The 22,381-nt window shown below is 40.0% G+C and overlaps 1 protein-coding gene across 6 annotated transcripts in view; it reads right to left on the bottom strand.

The window, feature by feature from the left end:
- LRP1B (LDL receptor related protein 1B) overlaps positions 1-22,381 on the bottom strand; it is a 2,177,452-nt gene that overhangs the window by 724,043 nt on the left and 1,431,028 nt on the right. For all 6 annotated transcript variants that reach the window (XM_082262163.1, XM_082262161.1, XM_082262165.1 and 3 more), the window contains exons 30-31: positions 14,246-14,420; positions 4,538-4,632 (exon numbers count right to left, since the gene is read on the bottom strand). In XM_082262163.1, coding sequence (XP_082118289.1) covers positions 4,538-4,632; positions 14,246-14,420 — 270 coding nt within the window. The remainder of the gene's footprint in view (positions 1-4,537; positions 4,633-14,245; positions 14,421-22,381) is intronic.

Genomic DNA, 22,381 nt, shown 5'->3' with positions numbered 1-22,381 from the left:
ATACATTTAACCCTTTGATCATTCTGGTGTTAACCCCTTCCTTTCCAGTGTCATTATTACAGTAACAGTGCATATTTTTAGCACTGATCACTGTAGTAATGTCACTGGTCCCCTCAAAAGTTTCAAAAATGTCAGTTAGGTGTCCAATCTGTCCACCACAATGTTGCAGCCCCACTAAAAATCGCAGATTGCCGCCATTACTAGTAAAAAAAATTAAAATTAAAAAAATTACATAAATCATTCACCTAATTTGTAGACATGATAACTTTTGTGCAAACCAATCAAAATACGCTTATTGGGATTTTCTTTACCAAAAATATGTAGCAGAATACAAATTGGCCTAAAATAAAGAAAAAAATGTGTTTTTTATTTTATTTTATTTTTTTGTTTTTATTGTGAATGTTATATAGCAGAAAGTGAAATATATATATTATTTTTTTTTTTTTTTTTCAGGAATTGTCACAATTTTTTGTTTATAGCGCAAAAAATAAAAATCGCACAGGTGATCAAATACCACCAAAAGAAAGCTCTGTTTGTGGGGAAAAAAGGAAATCAATTTTATTTGGGTATAGCGTTGCATGGCCACGCTAATGCCAGTTAAAATAATGCAGTGCTGAATTGCAAAAAATGGCCTGGTCATTAAGGGGGAAAATCTCCAGAACTGGTTAATGAATGTATTAACTATTAATGAATGATTTTAAAATTGAAAATGTCATGAACTCTTAACATTGTAAATGGCATGAATTTTATAGTTACGTTTTTTAACGTAGTAATATATGAACACATATACCGTATTTTCCAGGGTATAAGACGACATGATCTACCGGTAATACTTATACTTAGGTTACCTTGGAGATATTATACTCGGCGTATAAGACGACCTCCTATTTTTGGGGGATTTTTTTGAGGTTCAAAAGTAGTCTTATACGCCAGAAAATACAGTACTTATGTTACTTAATCTCTCACTGTGTTTGCATATACCCACTGGATAGAGGCAGAGGAGAGTCAGCTGGCAACCTAGTAGTGTACACCCCATAGGTGCGAGCCAGTGACCTGAGCACTCCCCTGCCTCTTGCTAGTGTGGTGGTATAAGTCGAAAAGCAAAGGCTCTGAGGAAGAGGCAGAACCTCGAAATGCGTCAGCCAGTTTCTGTGGACTTTTCATCCATGATGTGATACTGTGGGCACTACAGCCACTTCAATGTGATATGCTTTTATCAAGCATTTGTTTCTGAGTACCTTTCATATACAATAAAAGCTTTTCACATTGAGGATCATGCACTAGGCCGGTGTGCCCTCTGTTTATTTCCTAATTTCAACTGCCCTATAGTATGCTGTCATACAGCAATGCTCCAACTGCAGATGACAGCATTAAACCAGCTGCGCCAGCCTTCCTTCCCAATGCAAACAGTATTGGAGCTGTCACAAGTACCATGGCACAATTGAGAGACTGTCCCCATAGAGTAGGCAGCTCAGAACTATCACCAGTATTATAGCAGTGAGTTTAATGTCACATATGAAAGCAGGGCCATAACACGTCCTCTATCTGCCAGTAAGTCTTGTTTATTAGGTAACATCTGGCTGTGTTCTTGTCCTGGTCCATAAAACTGCAGTAAAGTAACATTTGCTGTCCATTTCTGTGCGTCCCTGCGCACACACGGCTCCGAATGCTCCAACTGTGCTAGCAGGGGCTCAGATAAAGTCTGACTGGCCAAACCTAATCATAACGTTCCTACAATGACACAATCTGACTTAACTGGCCTTGGTGGGCACTGTAATGGATATACTCAGTGTATGAATTATACTGTATATACATTATGAGAACAGTTAATATTAAATATTTCAAAGACACATTACAGAAAGTGCTGTCTAAACACCTGCTGTGCGTTCAGCAGGGGCCCTAATCAACACACTGCAGACTGCGAATGTGTTCCAGTAACTGTAAACACTTATTTTTTGTATAATGTCACCATGTTCCATCTATTACGGGTCCATTAAATCTACAATGTATGTTTCTATTTATAAAAGGAGCCTACTAACAGCATAATCATATATAATAGCTATAATGTGCTTAACATAATAACAGTCATGCAAATATTTCCATTCTGTGGCATAACAAGAACTATTTAGCATTATATTTACATTTGCTGTTCCGCTGAGAACAAGTTATCGGCCATATTAGAGAAAGCGATGATGTCGGTGGCGCAATAGAAAATGACTTTTGGACTGGGACAAAATTATTGGAGCAAAACTCCCTCCATTAAACTCTACTTTACATCTTTACTTACACTACTTTTATATTCTCCCCCCAACAATATCGTTATTAAATCACCTTCTAATCTCATTACTATATTATGTCCAATGTCTATCCATATGATTTGATGTGACTCTGTATTTTTACTCCCCTATTCAGGCTTCTTAAAGCTAAAGCTGAATGCCAATACAAAGACAAGAAACTCTTCTGGGCTCCAATGTGGCAGATAAAAATCTACAGTTCTCACAACTGGATCGCCTATTGGCTTGGGTTTTCCACAGGTCACAAGGCGCTCCCTAGGTCTTGCAGCCCTCTTTAGATGGGGGAAATCCAAAACACTTAATAAGAAAAAGAAAGAAGGGTACACCACCCTAGTGCATTACCAATGACACCATTTATTACAATTAAAGAGATAAACAATTACAGTTATAAAACACATGTAGCACCCTCCAATGTAGGTGCTAGGTAAAGTATAGTGGGCCTTATCTGCTTATCAGCAGGGCAATGTTTTCAGCTAGGCTGGCATGTGTTCCCAGGTGTGCCTGTTGTGTTGGGGAGTCTCCCCACTGTGTCCCAATGAGGGCTTTCATTGGGCAGTCAAGGAAACCTGACCAAAAACACACCAGGGCTTGTATCCATCCTGGAATGGCAGATTCTGCCGCACAGCATTCTGGGAGGGGGTATAAATCTGTGGGGAGCACATGACAGATTTTCTTTTGTGGGAAGCCCAGGAGGGAGGTGACGGTTGTCTCTCCTCCTGTCAGGAAGAATCGGGTGTCCCAGGCGGCTGGCCTGAGTGGACACAGGGCTTAGCTGAGCTGAAGTAAGGATCCAGTGTGCTGAGGACCAGCGGAGCATTGGGTTCGAGTTTCAGGAAAGCATTCTGAGTTGTGAGTACTGCAAACTGCCCTTGTGGGTCTGCCTAGCAGAGGGGACCACTCTGGAGAAGGTCAGAGGGATCCAGGAGCAAGCTAGCCGGTTCAGGAATATAGAAAGGGAGTGCCAGAGATTACCCTGAAGAGTAAAGGGGGTGCCAGCTGTTGGACCTGTGTTTGTGATTATAATTGTTTACCACTTTTATTATAATGAATGGTGCCACTGGTAATGCACTAGGTTGGGGGGCATGTATCAATGCAAAAAAATTATAAATTCTATTTGGCAGGGAACACTGATTTATATAATCTTTTATAGTCAACATTAAAAATGCAACATGTCTTTAAATACCTTGCCTGGGGGATGCCCTTAAACTGCATGTGAATTTGCGCATCTGTACAATGTATACAACCTACTACTGCAAAACTGACATTTGCCGAGAAATAAAACTGCAGTTTACATGCCAGCAAATAACAGCTTTGGTGGCTTTACTTTTGTTTGTAAAAAAAAATAGCTGGGATTCCCTTCACTTGTACCAGACCCTTATCGTTGATGAGGGTCAGAAAGAGATGTTAATGGGGCACCCCACACCAAAAAAACATTTGGTGTGGGGTTCCCCCTAAAAATACACACCAGACTCCAATTCTTGATAAGGTTCTGGTATAGCTGCAAGAGGGAAAAAAAAACAAAACAAGCATAATAAAAACAGTCTGTGCCCCCCCTCCCATGTTCCATGCCAGGCACTTAGGGACTGGTATTAATATCAATGGCTTATCCTATATTTAAAAAAAAAAACAAGAAAAAAAGTGTGGAGTCCCTCTCAAACATCAATACCAGACCCTTATCCAAACACGCAGTATGGCAGGCTAGCAAAGGGGTTGGGGGGGGGCGAGCATACATTTTCCCCCCAAACCATACCCCCTGGCAAGGCACCTTGTCCCCATGTTGACAAAGTCAGGGGCCTCTTCACCACAATCATGGCCTGGTTGTCTTGGGAGTTTGTGGTTGGGGGGCTTATTGGAATCTGTAAAGCCCTTCTTAACAATAAGGGAGTGCCTATATGCTGCCCCCATCCCCCCCTCCCCAGCCCATGTGCACGAGGAAAGGGTACATAGTACACTTCACAGAAAGAAAAATCAGACTATGGAAAAAAATATATATAATAAAACATTTAAAGTCAACGTACACAAATAATAATCAAATCAGAAAAAGGGAAAAACACAGATACAAGGAACGCTAAAAATAATCTACCCTAAATATACACCTATCCCCCACTCACACCCTCAAAATAAAGATAAAAAATGTTATGGCAAAATCAATTTTCACCAAAATCCTTCTACTAATTCCAAACAACAACAATAATAGCAATACACCAAAGGGGCATACGAATTGCAAAGTAAGCGGTATTTACCAATTGGCTCCTTTTGATTTTGAAAAAGAATCTTGCTGTTACTGCCATCCATGTTTGCCATATTGATGCTGTTTCCATCCATCCAGAAAATCTTCCTTTACAAGAGAAACAAAAATAAAAATGTTATGCAAAAAGATTTTTCCAATTCATCCAGATTAAAACATGTGTTTGGTGTTAGGTCAATAGCACAAAAGCCAATTTCTACTTTCATTGTGGCCAGAAAAATATTCCCTGTGCCAGGGGATGAAAAACATGATTAGGATCCTTCAATTTATTCCCACCTGGAAAGCCAAAAAATGTCCTGTTTAAGACCACCCAGAACTGAACAGCAACAAGGTTAAATCTGCTTAATCTGCTTTGGTCAAAAGTGCAGCAGAGCAAATTGTGCACAGGAAAGCACGTTTGCAAATGTATTATGAATACTCATCTTCATAAAAACCTGCCACAGTGCCTCGATGCTTTCAAAAGTACCTTAAACAATATTTAAAAGATCTGTTGATGTAATTAGGATCTGTATATTGTAACTCCTAAATATAATAAATTGGCTACTAAATATGAGGGACTTGGGTTTGTTCATGGAGAACAAATAAATCTGAAGTCTAGTCATTTAAATTAACAACTCTTAGTTTCCCAGACAGTCTCCGGTAAGAATCTTTTTTTTTTTTTTTTTATAGAATAGTTAAATTAAAAATCGCCTGGTTGGAAGTTGTGTAGAAATTTGCATGCAGACCACCATAGGCAACACAAACCTTTGGCATGGAACTATAGTGACGACACTGCTGTAATCCAATAGTCTACAAGGGGAATGTATGAGGGAGGAAAGGGCTGGACGCAGGGGCGTAACTACAGGGGTTGCAGGGGTCGCAATTGCAACCGGGCCCCATGTTCTAGGGGGCCTGTGTGGCTCCCCTGTACACCTGGATAGGAGGAGTGGCGGGGGCAGCACATAAAGAAATCACTGTCCTCCTTTTTCCTCCTGTAGCTGCAGGATGAAAATGGAGGAGATTGGTTCCTCTGTATGCTGCCCCCGCCACTCCTCCTATCCAGTTGGTAAATATGTAATTTACTAGCTCCTTCCTTTTCTGAATGGACAGAGTCATAGTCAGTGACATTGTAAAAAAGATAAATAAAATGATAAAAATAATACAATTAAGATACCAAAAAATAAAAACTACTGACACCAGTGGGTGAACTTCCAGGATCGACCGGGCCCTGGCATCCCACCACCGTGGGGAGGCCCCAAGATGGCAGGAAGGGAGCAACTGCAGAACTTGTGAAAGGGCCCCACTGCGGGACTGTAATAAAGGGGCCCGAAATGAGAGTAAAGGGCCCCAGGATCAGTGGGAAGAGCCCCAGGTTTGAAGGGAAGGGCCCCAGTTAGGGGTCCGGGGGGCCCTCCATGGTTTCTTGCACCGGGGCCCTGAAGGTTCTAGTTATGCCTCTGGCTGGACGGCACAATGAGGTTGATTTTACTAAAACTGGATAGTGCAAAAACTGGTCCATCTGTGCATGATAGACAATCAGCTTCTAACTACAGCTTTTTTTAGAAGATTTGACCCAAAAAAAAAAAAAAAAATGAAAGGTTTCTATGCAGAGCTGCAACAGATTTTGCACTCCAAGTTTTAGTAAATCAAACCCATCTAGATTATCATCATTATCATCTAGATCATCATCACTATCATCTAGATCATCATCATCTAGATCATCATCACTATCATCTAGATCATCATCATCATCATCTAGATCAGTGGTTCTCGACTCCGGTCCTCAGGACCCACTAACAGGCCAGATTTTAAGTATCACCTTGGGGAGATGCAGACTAGAATACTGCAATCATTGAGCAGCAAAATATATCACCTGTGATGTATTTCAGTTATCTTGTAAACCTGGCCTGTTAGTGGGTCCCGAGGCCCAGAGTTGAGAACCACTGATCTAGATCAACCATCATCTAGATTATCATCTAGATTATTGTCTAGATTATCAACATCATCATCATCTAGATCATCTTCTAGACCATCATCATCATCTAGATCAAGATCATCATTATCATCTAGATCATCTAGGTCAACATCATCATCATCAAATTTTAGCCACCCACTATCTACAGAAAAGTATTTTATTAAAACCTGTTGGGGGAATTCCAAATTGCTAAAACAGTGAATGGAATCAAGGAAAGGACAAGCAAAGAAATATTACTTTTGAAACAGAAATCAGTAATTATTAAATCTAAAAATAAGCCATCTAGACAATTTTGTTTTTTGACCAAAGCTTCAGTCCAAACAATCAAGGTATTATAGACCCTTACATATAGTATACATTTATCGACCCTTACAAATGTAAAAACATATTCTTTAGTATTTAAGTTCCATAGATGTATTCTTAAATATTGAACACAAGCATTCAATATGAATAACAATACAATAATATTTTTAAAAAAAGTACAAGCAAGTTCTTGTACCAAATCTATTTATATCGCTGCCCCAGTTTTTGTTTACTATATTGAAAGTCTTGATAGTAAAAAAAATACATGTTACAGTGATAGTCTCATCAATCATTCAGCTGATTGCACAAACATTGTCATCCATGGGATTATTCAGTGGGTTAAAATGTATTCTAGGCTGGCAAGAATTGTGGCTTTGTAGCTTGTATGTTATTTTTGTATTTTTACTACTCAGAGCCAACTATTCCTGCTAAAATTGGTCCTCTCCACTTGGTGGACCTTAATGCACCACTCAGAAGATAGACAGGTATTTGTGGTCCTGCGCCCTTCTTTTTTTTTTTTCCTGCGCCCTTCTTTAACTACTTGACCTCCGGAAAAATTACCCCCTTCATGACCAGACCGATATGGCACTGCATTATTTTAACTGACAATTGCACGGTCATGCGACGCTGTACCCAAATAAAATTGATGTCCTTTTTTCCCCACAAATAGAGCTTTCTTTTGGTGGTATGTGATCACCTCTGAGTTTTTTATTTTTTGCACTATAACATTTTTTTAACTGACAATTTAGAAAAAAAAATATATATTTTTACTTTCTGTTTTAAAACACTTCCAATAAAAAATGTGAAAAAATAAGATTAATTCATAAATGTAGGCCAATATATATTCTGCTACATATTTTTGGTAAAAAAAAATCCAAATAAGCGTATATTGATTGGTTTGTGCAAACGTTGTAGTGTCTACAAACTATAGCACATATATATATATGAGACTGAACACTTTTTGGGGACCAGTGACAATGATCAACGCCAGTAAATATGCACCGTCACTGTACTAATGACACTGGCTGGGAAGGGGTTAACATCAGGGGCGATCAAAGGATTTACTGTGTGCCTAGCCAGTGTTTTACTACACTGTAGGAGGTGTTTTTACTAGGGGAAATATACTCTGTATATTACCTAAAATGATTGGTCATCAACCCATATGAAAGTTTTCTTGGACAAGTGATCATGAGAGCTATACCTGCAATAGGAAAGGCTAAGCCAAAAACCAGTAACTTCTAGCTAGCATGGACTTCTTTCTTGTCAGAACAGCAATCTGCTCTGTTTAAACTGCCATTCTGCCTCTCTGCAGGATGATTGGCGGGTACTGGCAGACTTCGAGTGTAATCACAGTTGGAACAAGCCGCCGCCTCCCCCTACCTGGAAAATGTCGGATCACGTATTTTTACATGATCCGCTACAGAAGTGCTGCCCTGTACAAGTAAAACTCCTGTAGGGCGGACCTTAAGTAGGTAAATGCTTAGTGATTCATACCTAACCTTTAAAAAAATTATGATGTTATAAACTGACCTAAAACCAATCTGTCGAAGTAACTGTTATTCTTCTTATAGTACACTATACTGTATGGCCAAGGTTTGTGGACCATTGACTATTCCACCTATCTCAGTTTGTTGAGCATATCATTCCAAAGTCATGGGCGGAAATATAAGTGGGCTAGGCATTCTTACTATAGCTTACACCTGGCTTTTACTCCTCTTGGGCGTGGGCATGGAGGGAGGGGGGAGGCTTTCTAAAACGTCTAGGAGATTTTCTGTACGCAGATTCAATAAAAAGAGTATTTGTCAAGTCAGATCAAGATCTTGTTAATACTAGACATTTAAATTCATCACAAAGGCGATCAGTGAGGTTGTGGTCAGGGTTCTGTGAAGCTCTCAAATTCCTCCATACTTAACCTCTTCTCAACCGTCCGCCACCTTTTTACTGTGGCAGTGCAGCCCTCCTGCGCAAACCGACGTAGACCTACGTCGGTCGCGCGCCTGCAGCTAGGGGGTGAGCCGCCCCATCAGCGGCGCACTCCCGCCCCCACTCAGCAGCGGGGAAGCCGATGCGTGGTGCAGGCGGCTCCAATTGCCACCTGACACCCGCGATCGCTCACCTCTGAGAGAGAAGAACGGTCAGCTGTTGTAAACACAGCCTACCGTTCTTCTCCCTGGAATGACCACAAAGCCCATGTGATCCTTCTATATAGGATCACAGGTCTCTATGATCATTTCACAAGCCATGCCCCCTACAGTTAGAATCACTCCCCTAGGCTCACATTTGACCCCTTGATCACCCACACTGTTAACACCTTCCCAGCCAGTGTCACCCAGCCAGTGTCATTATTACAGTAACAGTGCATATTTTTAGCACTGATTACTGTAGTAATGTCACTGGTCCCCCCAAAAGTGTAAAAAATGTCAGTTAGGGGTCCAATCTGTCCGCTGAAATGTCGCAGTTCCCTTAGAAATCGCAGGTCGCCGCCAAAAAAAATAAATAAATAAAAAATTACATAAATCTTTCCTGTAGTTATTAGACGCAATAACTTTTGCACAAACCAATCAAAATATGCTTATTGGGGGTTTTTTTTTACCAAAAATATGTAGCAGAAAACAAATTGGCCTAAAATGTTAAAAAATTTTGAGTTTAAATTTTTATTTTTTTTGAGAATGACATATAGCAGAAAGGGAAAAATATCAGTTTTTTTTTTTTTTTTTTTCAGAATTGTCACTCTTTTTTTGTTTATAGTGCAAAAAATAAAAATTGCAGAGGTGATAAAATACCACCAAAAGAAAGCTCTATTTGTGGGAAAAAATGACATCAATTTTATTTAGGTACAGCGTTGCACGACCGCGCAATTGTCTGTTAAAGTAACACAGTGCCGAATCGCAAAAAATTACCTGGTCATTAAGGGGGCAAGTCTTCTGGCCCAGAAGTGGTTAAAGAAGAACTACAGATTGTTTTTTTTTTTTGTTTTTTTTTAACATCAACAGCTGCTGACTTTTAAAAATCAGGTACTTACCAGTGCCCGTCTTCCCACAGCTTGTTCTTCTTATTATTTGGGTCCCTGGTACCACCATTTTGGATATGGTTGAATTGTGTCAATGTCCCAATATTTATGGACCTGACTGTATGTCATCCACACCTATTTGAGGACTGCGGAAGTGTGAGTGAGTACTGATAATAATCCGTACTCACTCCCCAATTCCCCAAAAAAGCCCGTATCTCTGCTACAGGCTGGGGAGAGGAAGAAAACAAGCGAAACTTCATATTTTGAGTGAAGTTCCACTTTACCCTGTCAAACCATGTCTTTATGGACCCAGCTTTGTGCATAAGCAGTTAAAACTAAATAAGGGTGCATTCAAATATTTCATAAATAAGACACACAATTGAAAATATTTAAGAATGAATATTTATATTCTTACAAGCCCAAATGTGACAGGTCCTCTTTATCAAACAGTAAAGATTAAAAAAGGAACACACTTTCAAAGAAGAAAGCTCTATTGCTTTCATCCTGACCCTTGATTTACCACCTTTAGAGTCACCAACCTGAATCAAGCGTGCAACCAATTAAATTGGAACTCACAGCATGAATGCTCATTTTAGGTCTCTCGCTTACTGTATAGCAGCAAAAGGATTACAATGATGGCACCTACTCATACACCTAAAATACCTTGGCAATGTCAACATTTATGTTTCTATTCTCAGAGGTTCTCTTTATTGAGTTAGCATATATTACACACAACTGTCAAAAGTAAAACATTTTTATCAACCATTTGCCCTCCAGGAGATTTACCCCTCTTCATGACCAGGCCATTTTTTGTGAAACGGCACTGCGTTACTTTACCTGACAATTGCCTGGTCGTGTGACACTGTACCCAAACCCTAGCCAGTGTTTTCTAACGGTGTGGGAGGTGCTTTTACTAGGGGAAGGCATTGATCCATGTTCCTGCATTGCAGTAACACAGAATAAATGTCTTTCCCACTGACATAATGGCTATCTATGTAAATATATAGAAAGATCACCGTGCTGCACTGTGTACTGAATGATTAGCGGGGACCGGCAGACGTTGGGTCCATGGAACCCAGGATCAACTGCTGCTGTGTAGATTCACAGTGGTAGTATGCTGTGCTGGCGGCGCACACTCACACCCAATGCCCAGAATTGGAGGATCATGTATATATACATCACTGCACTTGAAAAAAGAGCGTGCACGCCCGGAGAGGCTCCTGTGCATGCTTTGAAATGTGTCGTGCGATTGGCTGCCGAACTTGCGACATCACGCAGGTGTCTCTGCATGCTAGCTTCTGAAGAGTGGAGAAGTATCCGGAAGACGCCGGCCATCCAGCCAGACGGAGCTTCGGCTCACCATGCTTCCCCTCCTGCACTACCATCATGGAGTCCCCTTACCTGGACACAGACTTCCCTGTCTCAGCAGACCACCATTCAGAGGAGCTTTTTCCTATTTGTTCTAATTTGAGCAAGTTTTTTGCACCTGTCTTATTCTGGTTTATTAAACTGATTACACTTAGAGGCGCTCCGTTTTTTTGTCTTTATCCACGTATATATACGTGATCCTGCACAGCGTGGCCACCCTGTAGCAGTAAATCTATAATAGGGAGGTTGGTAAGTGGTTAAATTTGCACTAAACATCTGCATCCCACAAGATATTCACGGGACATAAAAAAATCCAATAAAAATTGTACAAGGAAGTGGCTCTAACTGCATGTCAAGTATGATTTTTGACATGTGTATAATAAGTCAAAAAATAGAACACCAAAAAAATTAGACAGTTATACTTCAAATATCCATCATTAGAGGGAATAAAAAACATCAAGCAAGCCCTCGTTAATTATATTATGTGCCAGATTCTTCATTTGGAACAAGGATGTAGCTCATTAAATTGTGACTTGATGACAGATCATCAAAGTTACTAAAATTTAAAAATAAAAGACCTGGATTTTGTTCTGGTGATACACCTTGTCTTTGAAGTTCAACTTTTGATGGTAACATACCTTTATCTTGTTATCATTCTAGCAAATGTACATAAAAAAGGAAAGATTATTTTTAAAGCAACTTGTTGTTAAAATTTTGGAAGAATGCTTGACAAGGGTCAAACTGTATTTTGTAATATTTTTTGAAACATGGGAGAGTTCACATCAACCTACAGAAAATCAAAGAACTAAACCTCAAACAAAATTAGGACCCAGATTTGATCAGTGTTTGCATGGACACAGCTAGGCAAGCTTGTTTAAGACACAAACCTTGGCAGTATTGCTATGCCACTTCTCTATGCCTTTATGCCACTGTCTGGGCACCACCATTGTTATTTCATTATGTTGCCCCTGTTGTGCATTTTTGCTTTTTCTTAGTTTTACACTATTCTGGCACTACTATGCCACCACACTATTCTTCTAATGCCACTTCACCATTACACTACCTCTGTATATTACCCAGCTGCTTTGCTACACCTAAAATGCTTGGTCATCAACCTATATGAAAGCTTTCTTGGACAAGTGATCATGAGAGCTATACCTGCAATAGGAAAGTAGAGATACCCATCCTGGAAAAGTTTCAAGGAAAGGCTAAGCCAAAAAGCAGTAACCTCTAGCATGGACATAACAACTACATCAAAGAAAGGTGGTTGGTCCAAGTCTGTAACGGGAGCTCAGGGGCCTTCAGAGATTTTAAATAGTGATCGAACAATATCAGTTTTTCATTGCCGATACCATTATTTTGGCCAATACATATCGGTATCGGCCGATATGGGCCGATATTTTTGTACATTTAAAAAACATTTTTTTTTTTTGACAGGTACTTTTGTGGAGGGATCTGGGGGTCTAAAAGACCCCAAACCCTTCCTCTGCACCAAGTTTGGCTGTTTTGAATGTGGTCATTTTTTTTTTTTAATCTGGCGCCAGACAGTACCCTGAAGTGATGTCATTAATGACATCACTTCCAGGTTTTTGCATGGAGACCAGATCAGAGCGGAATGCGGCTTTGATCGGTTCTTCAGCGGCCATGCAGGCTGGTTGCCCGACTCTCCTGGTGGGACAGGAGACCTGTGTGAGCCATGGAAGGTGGCGGGAGGGGAGGACATCCCCTCTCGCTCCTTGTAATGACAGCCGAGCGGCTTCTCAGCCGCATCAGCTGTCATTACAAGACAGCCGACCATTGGCTATTGACGCCGGTACCGGGGTGATGCCTCTAGCTGCAGGCATCACTCCGGTTCAAGCACTTTACCGAAATATCGGCAACCTCCGATTCCGATATATCGGCCCTCGTTAAATATGTTGATCTCTAGTTTTAACACCACTGAGAGCAATAGTGAAATCACAACTGTATCCAAAAGTAATGTGAAATGCAATGTTAGTTCTTAGCTATGACCAAAGAAATCTATTTGACCCCCCCCCCCCCATGGTAGAAACCCCTGGCCAAGTTTTTGGGTACAATACAATTTACTGCGACCCAGTATTACAGCAGTGTGCTATCATCTGCATGCTTTGTAGAGATCTTCCCAAGTAGCAAGCTGAATAAAAAGCTCACACAAAGATGCTATATGTACTACTAAAGATGATAATCCCTCCTGCCTGAGGTAGACCAATTTAATTCTCAGGCAGGAGCCACAACGATCTACACATCTTACATCAATGATCAAGAGTAAAGGCATTCAATTACAAAATTGAATGCCGTACATAAACATACAATATTAATAATAATAAAAATGTGATTGGTTCTCGTTGAGAAGGTTTTTAGTTTACTGTCCCAATCACATCTAGTCAGATTTCAGAATTTGAAGATAGGTATTCCATATGATGCAAGGTACTGCTTCTCATTCTTTTTATTCACTGAAGCTGAGCCCTCTACAGTGTTGACAGTTGTCTTGCATCGTGGTAGGCAGGCAGTTCAAACAGAGCAGCATCTCTTCTCATTTCTTTGCAAGAGCTTATCAGTAGGTAAGCCGAACTGTTCATTCTGCTGTCTCATACACACACAAAGGCAATTGATGAGCCAAAATAGCCTTTGAGACTTTTACATTCTTTGAACAGATAATTTTAAAAGTTCACATAGATAAAAAGCTAGAGTTAGCAACATAAATGGCATCCAGGTGTGTAATTCATGTTATACTTCCATATTTGTACCATATTTTATTACACACATACATCACAATGCAGTAGTCCCAACACCTTTGTGTTTGAAAACAATATGATATTAGGTAGAAATCCACATCAATGGCACCTGCTTTACTGCCACGCTAACAGGAAATCTTGCTGCCCTTGTGCTTTGCAAAAACACTACTTGGCCACTCCTTTGATCTACAGAATTGTATTTCTCTTAAATGAAATTATCACACATACAGCAGTTGCACTGGCAGTTAGCCGCTGCGTCCCTCTGCCAATTACTTCATGGGAATCAATTAAAAAAAGAGGAAAATTATACTTTACCCTTTAGCTGGGTGAATAGCAAGGCTCTGTGCTTTATCAATGCCGTGTATGACCGATGTCTTCAGAGAGCCATCCAACCTGGCCACGTTAATTTGCGTTTCATCAAACTCTGAGCTGATCCAGTACAAATTGCGTGATATCCAGTCCACAGCCAGACCTCGGATACTGTGAATATCTGAAAGGTAAACGTAAGTAAGAAACAGAACCTGTAACTTTACTATGCTTATGTATTCCTTAAAGTAGAACTATAAGGGTAAGAGAGGGTTATAACCCTATCAGATAATTTCTTTTTTTTGCCATCTGTGTTGCATTGTGGAGATTTCTCTTCACTTCTTGTCTAATAGCCGAAATAGGAAGCAAGAGATAATCCCTGCAAATTACGGGAATCATTGGGGCCCCCCAGGTGACCAGAACGAGTGTCCCCATTGAAAGATTTCCCTCTATTACTATTCTGGAGACAATCCAAAATATGGGATTTTCTTTTACTTTTCAAAGAGGACCAAAAAGGGAGAGTGAATCTCCTTAACAGGGGCACAGACCAAAATAAAAATCTTTAAAGTGTTTTAATCCAACTCTACTCTATTCAAAACCTTTAAAAAAGGTTTTGCCTTTAGTTGGTACTGATTTTTGTGTTATTTTATAAATATTTTGGCAACTAAAATGATACCTATATATACTATATGGCCAGAAGGGTGTGGACATAAGACCATCACACCCATATGAGATTGTTAGATGACTTATTCCAAAGCCACAGGCATTAACATGTATTTTCCCTCTTTTTTGCTGTAAAAGCATTCACTTATCTAGGAAAGCTTTGCAAAAAATTTGGGATTATGTTTGTGGAATTTCCTCATATTGAGCCAAAAGGACATTGGTGTGGTCAGGTACTGATAGTAAAGAAATAGACCTGGGTCAAAATTGGCATCCCAGTTCATCCTAAAGATGTTCATAGTATGGTTGAGGTCAGAACTCTGTGTGGGCCACTCGAGTTCCTAGTCTACACCAAACTCATAAACCTATGTCCTTTTGGTCCTGGCTTTGTACACATCAGAAAATTAAGCTGGAACAGAAAGGCGCATTCCCCAAAATGTTGTCCAAAGATGAGAAAAGCACAATTTGTCTAAAATGTCTTTGTATTCTAAAGCATCAACAGTCCTCTTCACTGAAAACCCCTAAACTCAATAATTTGGAGAGCTGTCCACATATATTTAGCCATATAGGTAGGTGCGATATGTGTCTGCACACTTTTGGCTATATAGTGTATTTATTTGTTACTATGTATATAACCATTTAGTCGAATTTGCCCTTTAGATCAAATTCAATTATCACTTTATTGTAGCCAAAAGATTCTACAGAACCATAATTGTATCCTCTATTGGCTCTTTGAGAGGACATTAATAATCATTAACGTCTTACTACCGAGCACGTTGAAATCCTGCAGCAACAATTATCATTAAGCTACACTTACGGTCAATAATAATTCACTGGAATACATGGTGGGAAAAATAAAACTCTATCCTATAGACTGCGGCCATGCAAATGAAGACAGTCAGTTTCGGTGCTTTGGGTATTCTTTAGAAAATATCCTGTCAAATGTTTATGTTCAAGCAGCAAATGTTCCCCACCACATGGGAGACGAGTACACGTGTCATCCTTAATAATGTAATCCACAGCAGCTGTAGTGGAGAGGCAAAAGTAAAGCAAATAATACAAGTACCCAATTCCCAGAATAATATTATACGCACAATGATGTGTTAGACTGTATTTAACTGCAGCTGATGGCCTTAGCAAAGTCACTTTGTCATATAATGAAGGCAAGCCAAACAAAAAGGAAAGTCGGCTGTGGCAGCCAATAAGATACTTAATTTTTTATCAACTGCACTAAAAAATAATAACTGGATTCTATGGTTAACATCACTGTCTGTGTTTTGTTTTTTTTTTTTACTTGTTTTTTTTAACTACTGTCAATTTCCCATTAATCCTAAGGTCTGATATATTCTCCCAACAGCTGATAAAAGTTGATTCAAGCCCGTGTATCATCCAGACTGGATTTTCACAATGCCTTTTGATTAGGTTTACTAAAGATTTCCATTATTAGCTTGTAAGGGGTCCAGAACGTTGGCGCCATTGTTTCCTAATTGTACCAGAAGAAGAGATCACAATATTCCAATTCTTAAATCTCTTTACTGGTTGCCTGTGGCTTTGAAAATTGAATTTGAAATACTTTTCCTTATTTTTAACTGTTTGCTAAGCCTTTCCTCACTGCATGTTATGGTGTCTATACATGCATTGATAAAATAATTGATTTATTTTGCAATCAATGTCATCCAATAGGAATATTCATTGTATAGTCGTCCACTCATTTGATCGATATGCCACACATGAGGAAGTGGATTTCGACCGATAGTTAAAGTGTTACCAAACCCACAGCAGTAAAATCAGTCTGTATATGCAGTAAAGCATGCTTGTTATACTCACTGTTGAACCTAAGGGGTTATTTCTCTACATTGTGTAAAATAGGCTATTTGATTCTGTTTTCCCAGATCCTCCCCTTTTTCCACTGTCCCCAATATATTTCTTGATAATACAGAGCCTTGGGGGCACTCTACACATGCTCAGTTAGGTGGGCATTGTTAGAAAGTTTTTTTTCTTAGGAGAGTACATGTGATCAGCACAGGGCCAATCAGCACCGTCCAGACAGAGGGTCAGGAGTTGATCACCAGTACAGTTAACCCCTTCCCTGCCAGTGTCATTTTTACAGTAACAGTGCATATTTTTAGCACTGATTACTGTAGTAATGTCGCTGGTACCCCCAAAAGTGTCTAAAATGTCAGTTAAGTGTCTGATCTGTCCGCCACAATGTCGTAGTCCCGCAAAAAAAATCACAGATCGCCATTACTAGTAAAAAAAAAAAACAATAAAAATGAAATAAATCTTTTGCGTAGTTAGTAAACTTAATAACTTTTGCGCAAACCAATGAAAATACGCTTATTGCTATTTTTTTACCAAACCTATGTAGCAGAAAACAAATTGGCCTAAATGTTAAAACATTTTGATTTTTACTTTTTTTTAGAGAAATTCATATAAAAAAATGTCGACAGGTGATCAAATACCACCAAAAGAAAGCTCTGTTTGTGGGAAAATTTAAGTCAATTAAGTTTGGGTACAGCGTTGCATGACCGTGCAATTGTCTGTTAAAGTCACGCAGTGCCGAATCACAAAATAGGGCCTGGTCATTGAGCAGCCAAATCCTCCGGGGCTAAAGTGGTTAAAATGGCGGTGTGGGAATGGGGACCCAAGCAGCACAGAGGCAGGACAAAAATCCTAATTGTACCAGAAGAAGAGATCACAATATTCCAATTCTTAAATCTCTTTACTGGTTGCCTGTGGCTTTGAAAATTGAATTTGAAATACTTTTCCTTATTTTTAACTGTTTGCTAAGCCTTTCCTCACTGCATGTTATGGTGTCTATACATGCATTGATAAAATAATTGATTTATTTTGCAATCAATGTCATCCAATAGGAATATTCATTGTATAGTCGTCCACTCATTTGATCGATATGCCACACATGAGGAAGTGGATTTCGACCGATAGTTAAAGTGTTACCAAACCCACAGCAGTAAAATCAGTCTGTATATGCAGTAAAGCATGCTTGTTATACTCACTGTTGAACCTAAGGGGTTATTTCTCTACATTGTGTAAAATAGGCTATTTGATTCTGTTTTCCCAGATCCTCCCCTTTTTCCACTGTCCCCAATATATTTCTTGATAATACAGAGCCTTGGGGGCACTCTACACATGCTCAGTTAGGTGGGCATTGTTAGAAAGTTTTTTTTCTTAGGAGAGTACATGTGATCAGCACAGGGCCAATCAGCACCGTCCAGACAGAGGGTCAGGAGTTGATCACCAGTACAGTTAACCCCTTCCCTGCCAGTGTCATTTTTACAGTAACAGTGCATATTTTTAGCACTGATTACTGTAGTAATGTCGCTGGTACCCCCAAAAGTGTCTAAAATGTCAGTTAAGTGTCTGATCTGTCCGCCACAATGTCGTAGTCCCGCAAAAAAAATCACAGATCGCCATTACTAGTAAAAAAAAAAAACAATAAAAATGAAATAAATCTTTTGCGTAGTTAGTAAACTTAATAACTTTTGCGCAAACCAATGAAAATACGCTTATTGCTATTTTTTTTACCAAACCTATGTAGCAGAAAACAAATTGGCCTAAATGTTAAAACATTTTGATTTTTACTTTTTTTTAGAGAAATTCATATAAAAAAATGTCGACAGGTGATCAAATACCACCAAAAGAAAGCTCTGTTTGTGGGAAAATTTAAGTCAATTAAGTTTGGGTACAGCGTTGCATGACCGTGCAATTGTCTGTTAAAGTCACGCAGTGCCGAATCACAAAATAGGGCCTGGTCATTGAGCAGCCAAATCCTCCGGGGCTAAAGTGGTTAAAATGGCGGTGTGGGAATGGGGACCCAAGCAGCACAGAGGCAGGACAAAAATAGGTAAGTATGAAGAAAAAGTCACAGGAAATGGGTAAGTATGAATGCTTATTTCCTCCTTAGTAGGGTATGCAGGTTTATAGAATAGCGATAGGGAGGGGGGTCCTCTTTATAGTGTATATGAGGCCGTTTTTCACTTCTCGATTACAACGATTACACCAGTTGGTTGGGTTGAGTGGTGATCCCCACATAGACAGAATGGTAAGAGGTTAAAATCTCAAGTCTGTGTGTCCCCTAGGGAGATTCTCTTGTCCTGATGACCACTGTAATGAGAACTTACCATGAAGGAACATCCAATATTTTGAGTTGTCACCAGGAAAGAAATAAAGTGAGGGCACTTATTCCAGTGACAACTGTCTAAGGGGATTGCCTCTTACTTCTGGTCCGTTCTTCAGTACAGGAAGTCTCCCCAATGGGACACAGATGGGAAAAAAAAAACAACCCCACAGATATTCAATCTTTTTCCATCCAAAATGAAAAAAAGAAAAAGTTTAGGCTTTAGACTTTCGATATACTCGCACAACTGATTGGCTTCTTGTACAGCTTCTCCCTCTTTTAGTCTTAGCTCCGCTTTACATTGATTGCAAAGGCTGATAACTAATCACATTTAAGTTTTTACACTGCTTACATACAAAAAAAGACTTGTAATAATGTACTAATGAATACAGAGCTTCAGTCCTTTGAATAAGCCCAACAGCACTTGCTCAGAGCGATAGCATAAAGACAAGGTGAAAGGTAAGTCCTATCTGCCTGTAAATGTGACCATGGTGGGTGGAATACAGATTCTCCAGCTGCTGTCTCTGGCCCTATAAATAGCTAATACAACTGAAGAAAGAAGGGCTGTGGGGGGAGATAACAGGGGATGCTGTAACCCTTCAATGTGTCCAGCCAGCGACAGAAGCATATGATGTAAATCAGTGCAGGAGCCTTTCAAGATAACACTCTGCCTCCCACGGTCTTGTGCTATATACTAAGCTGCAAAATATACTCATAAGGAGATTATTTGTAATTTAATGCAAATGATAGTAAGTGAGGAATAGCATGAATATAAATCCAATAATTGTATCTTTTCTTCTTTTTTTTTCATATTAAAAACATAGGGATTCTGCAATAAACAGCCTGCCTGTTCACATTTTTTAAGTTTTGCCTTTAGTTCTGCTTTAAGCATTGTGGAAGGAAAGGTTCTCCTTAGGCGGCTCTCCCAGGAGTGGTGGCCAAAGGTCTTGAGTAGGACTGAATGTATGAACAAGAAGGAAATGCCAAAAGCAGCATGTATACAGTCAAGGTTCAACTTTATTGAGACCTATATGTCAAAAAAACGTGTTGCGAGGGTTCAAAGGCGTCCTCATCCTCAGGGCTTAGTACTGTTAAAGAAAGTGTGTTCTTAACTGATAACATTGATTAGATACTAGGGGTTAATCTGGAAGATCGCTCCAGATGAAGATTAAGCCTTAAAGTGAAGCTCCATCCAAAAGGGGAAGCTCTGCTTGTTTACTTCCTCCCCCCCCCCTCTCCCTTCGCTGCCACATTTGGCACCTTTCGGTGAGGGGGGGGGAGCAGGTACCTGATTTTTAAAGGAATCTGCGCCCGCAGCGAGGTCACCCGGAAGTTCAGCCCCCCTATTTCTTCCCTTGCCGGTCTATTCACAAAGAGCAGCACGCTTCACTCATGTAAAGTAGGGAGCCTGCTAGTTTCCTTTACAAGAAATGGCGGCGGCAGCACCTGAGAGCCGACTGAAAAACCAGCTGGGGTGAAGACACTGCTGGATTCCAGGAAAGGTAAGTGTCCGAATTTTAAAAGTCAGCAGCTATAGTATTTGTAGCTGTTGACTTTTCTTTATTTTTAAGGAGCCTGTGCTTGCAAAACTTTACATATACAGTACCAAGTAAAGTGACTGGCCTCAGGTGATACACAGAGATGAAATACATCCTCCTACATAAGTTGTATCTGTTTGTCTTCTCTTCTCTACATCTGTTCGAAGTCCGCAATTTATAAAGCTTGTCTGAGCTTTCAAAAAACAAGAGGCGGAGAGCTGAAATTACCCAGAGCTCAGGGAGGAGAGCTCTGACAGCTGATTGGAGGGAAAGGACACACCTCCCTTCACACAGCACACAGGAACAGAGCTGAGGCTGTCAATCCACTGGAGATCCCTCCCCTGTCACCTTTTGTCCCTTGGTGTCAGGAAAACTTGTCAGAAGTGATTCATTCAAATAGCAGCAGACAGAAATGACACGTAGTGCCGTTAATTGAGACAAGCACACACTAAAGAGGGATATGCTTTGTTCATATTTAATGTATAAGATTTACAACCATTTTAAGCCCCAAGCCCTAAAGAAGGGAGGCCCTCTGAACCACTGAAATGCATCAGTTTAAGGCTTAACTGGAGTGTCACACTAACTCTCCCCCCCCCCCCAACCAACAGCCCATTCATTATTTCAGTCCCGAACACACTTTGTCCAAGAGTACCAAGCCCTTTGAATCCTCGAAATGCATTACATTTTTATTACATAAAAATCTGAATAAAGGTAAATCTGGATTGTTTTTTACATATTTTTGGTGCTTTCCTTCTTACATACCCGGATTATTACTGCTGTCTATGTCTTCACTACAGAGACTCATCCTATCCATTTTTTTTTGGTGATAATTGTCATTAAGTCTGAAAGTGAGGGAAAATCCATAATTTTGAGCTGTCACCAGAACAAAAATAGAAAACTAACAGGGTAGCTGTTTCAGTGAAAACTGATGCCCAGGGGGGTTCCTTTCACTTAACTATTAGAAATTAAGCTGACTATGCTCTAAAAAAATGCAAAAAAAAAAAAAAAAAAAAACCTCAGCCCTATATCTATATAATTCACATTCTTTTTGCAAGTACCTGATACCCTAAATACCTGTCCTAAACTCAGTCAGGACTTCACTTTTTTAGTCTTGCACTAAATAAATGGTCAGAACCTTTGTGACCCTGCTGGGAAAGGGAAGAGGAGGGGAGGGAAAAAGGAAGAGGTAAGGAAAGAAAAGGAACAGGAACATTTCTTCTTTTTCTGTTTCAAAGATTTTATTGGAGTTAACAAATGTAGTACAACGTTTAACATGCACTGGAGAATTACAGAGATACAACTAATAGCCCATAGGGTACAGAGAGCAAACAGTAAAGTAACAAACAGTCGTAACCTCGGGAAAACCTCAGTAAGTGACAATAAAGGCTATGAACCAATGGGGGATCTCGGGATGGAGAAAGGTAAAAGGAACCCATCCCCTAGGCACCCCGTAAAGGGAACAAGCTTTGCCCAGGAGGAGAGGCGCGGCCAACAAGCACTCACCAAGTTATGAGGCAACTGCAAGAGGGTAATCAGATCCCGGAGGAGGGAAGCATGGGACAAATAGGGCTGTCCTGGGCAGGGACCAAGACAGCTGGAGCATGAGGTTACGAGTAGCAAACAGGGGGAAACATAGCTCTCCATTACCACATGACCAGTGGTTGAACAATAGTAGTTGAACCAGACAAATACGTTGTCAAAAAAGAAAACGAAAAAGAGAAAAGAAAAAGAAGAGGGGTCAATAGATAGCAGTAATGGAAAAAAGAGAGGGGGGGAGGAGGGGAACAGAACAGGGAAGTAAAGAGGTGG

Source organism: Pelophylax lessonae, assembly GCF_965119305.1.
Source record: "Pelophylax lessonae genome assembly, chromosome: 6".
Lineage (NCBI taxonomy): Eukaryota > Metazoa > Chordata > Amphibia > Anura > Ranidae > Pelophylax > Pelophylax lessonae.
Note: the sequence above shows the minus strand (reverse complement) of the source record. Positions and strands in the feature narration are given on the sequence as shown.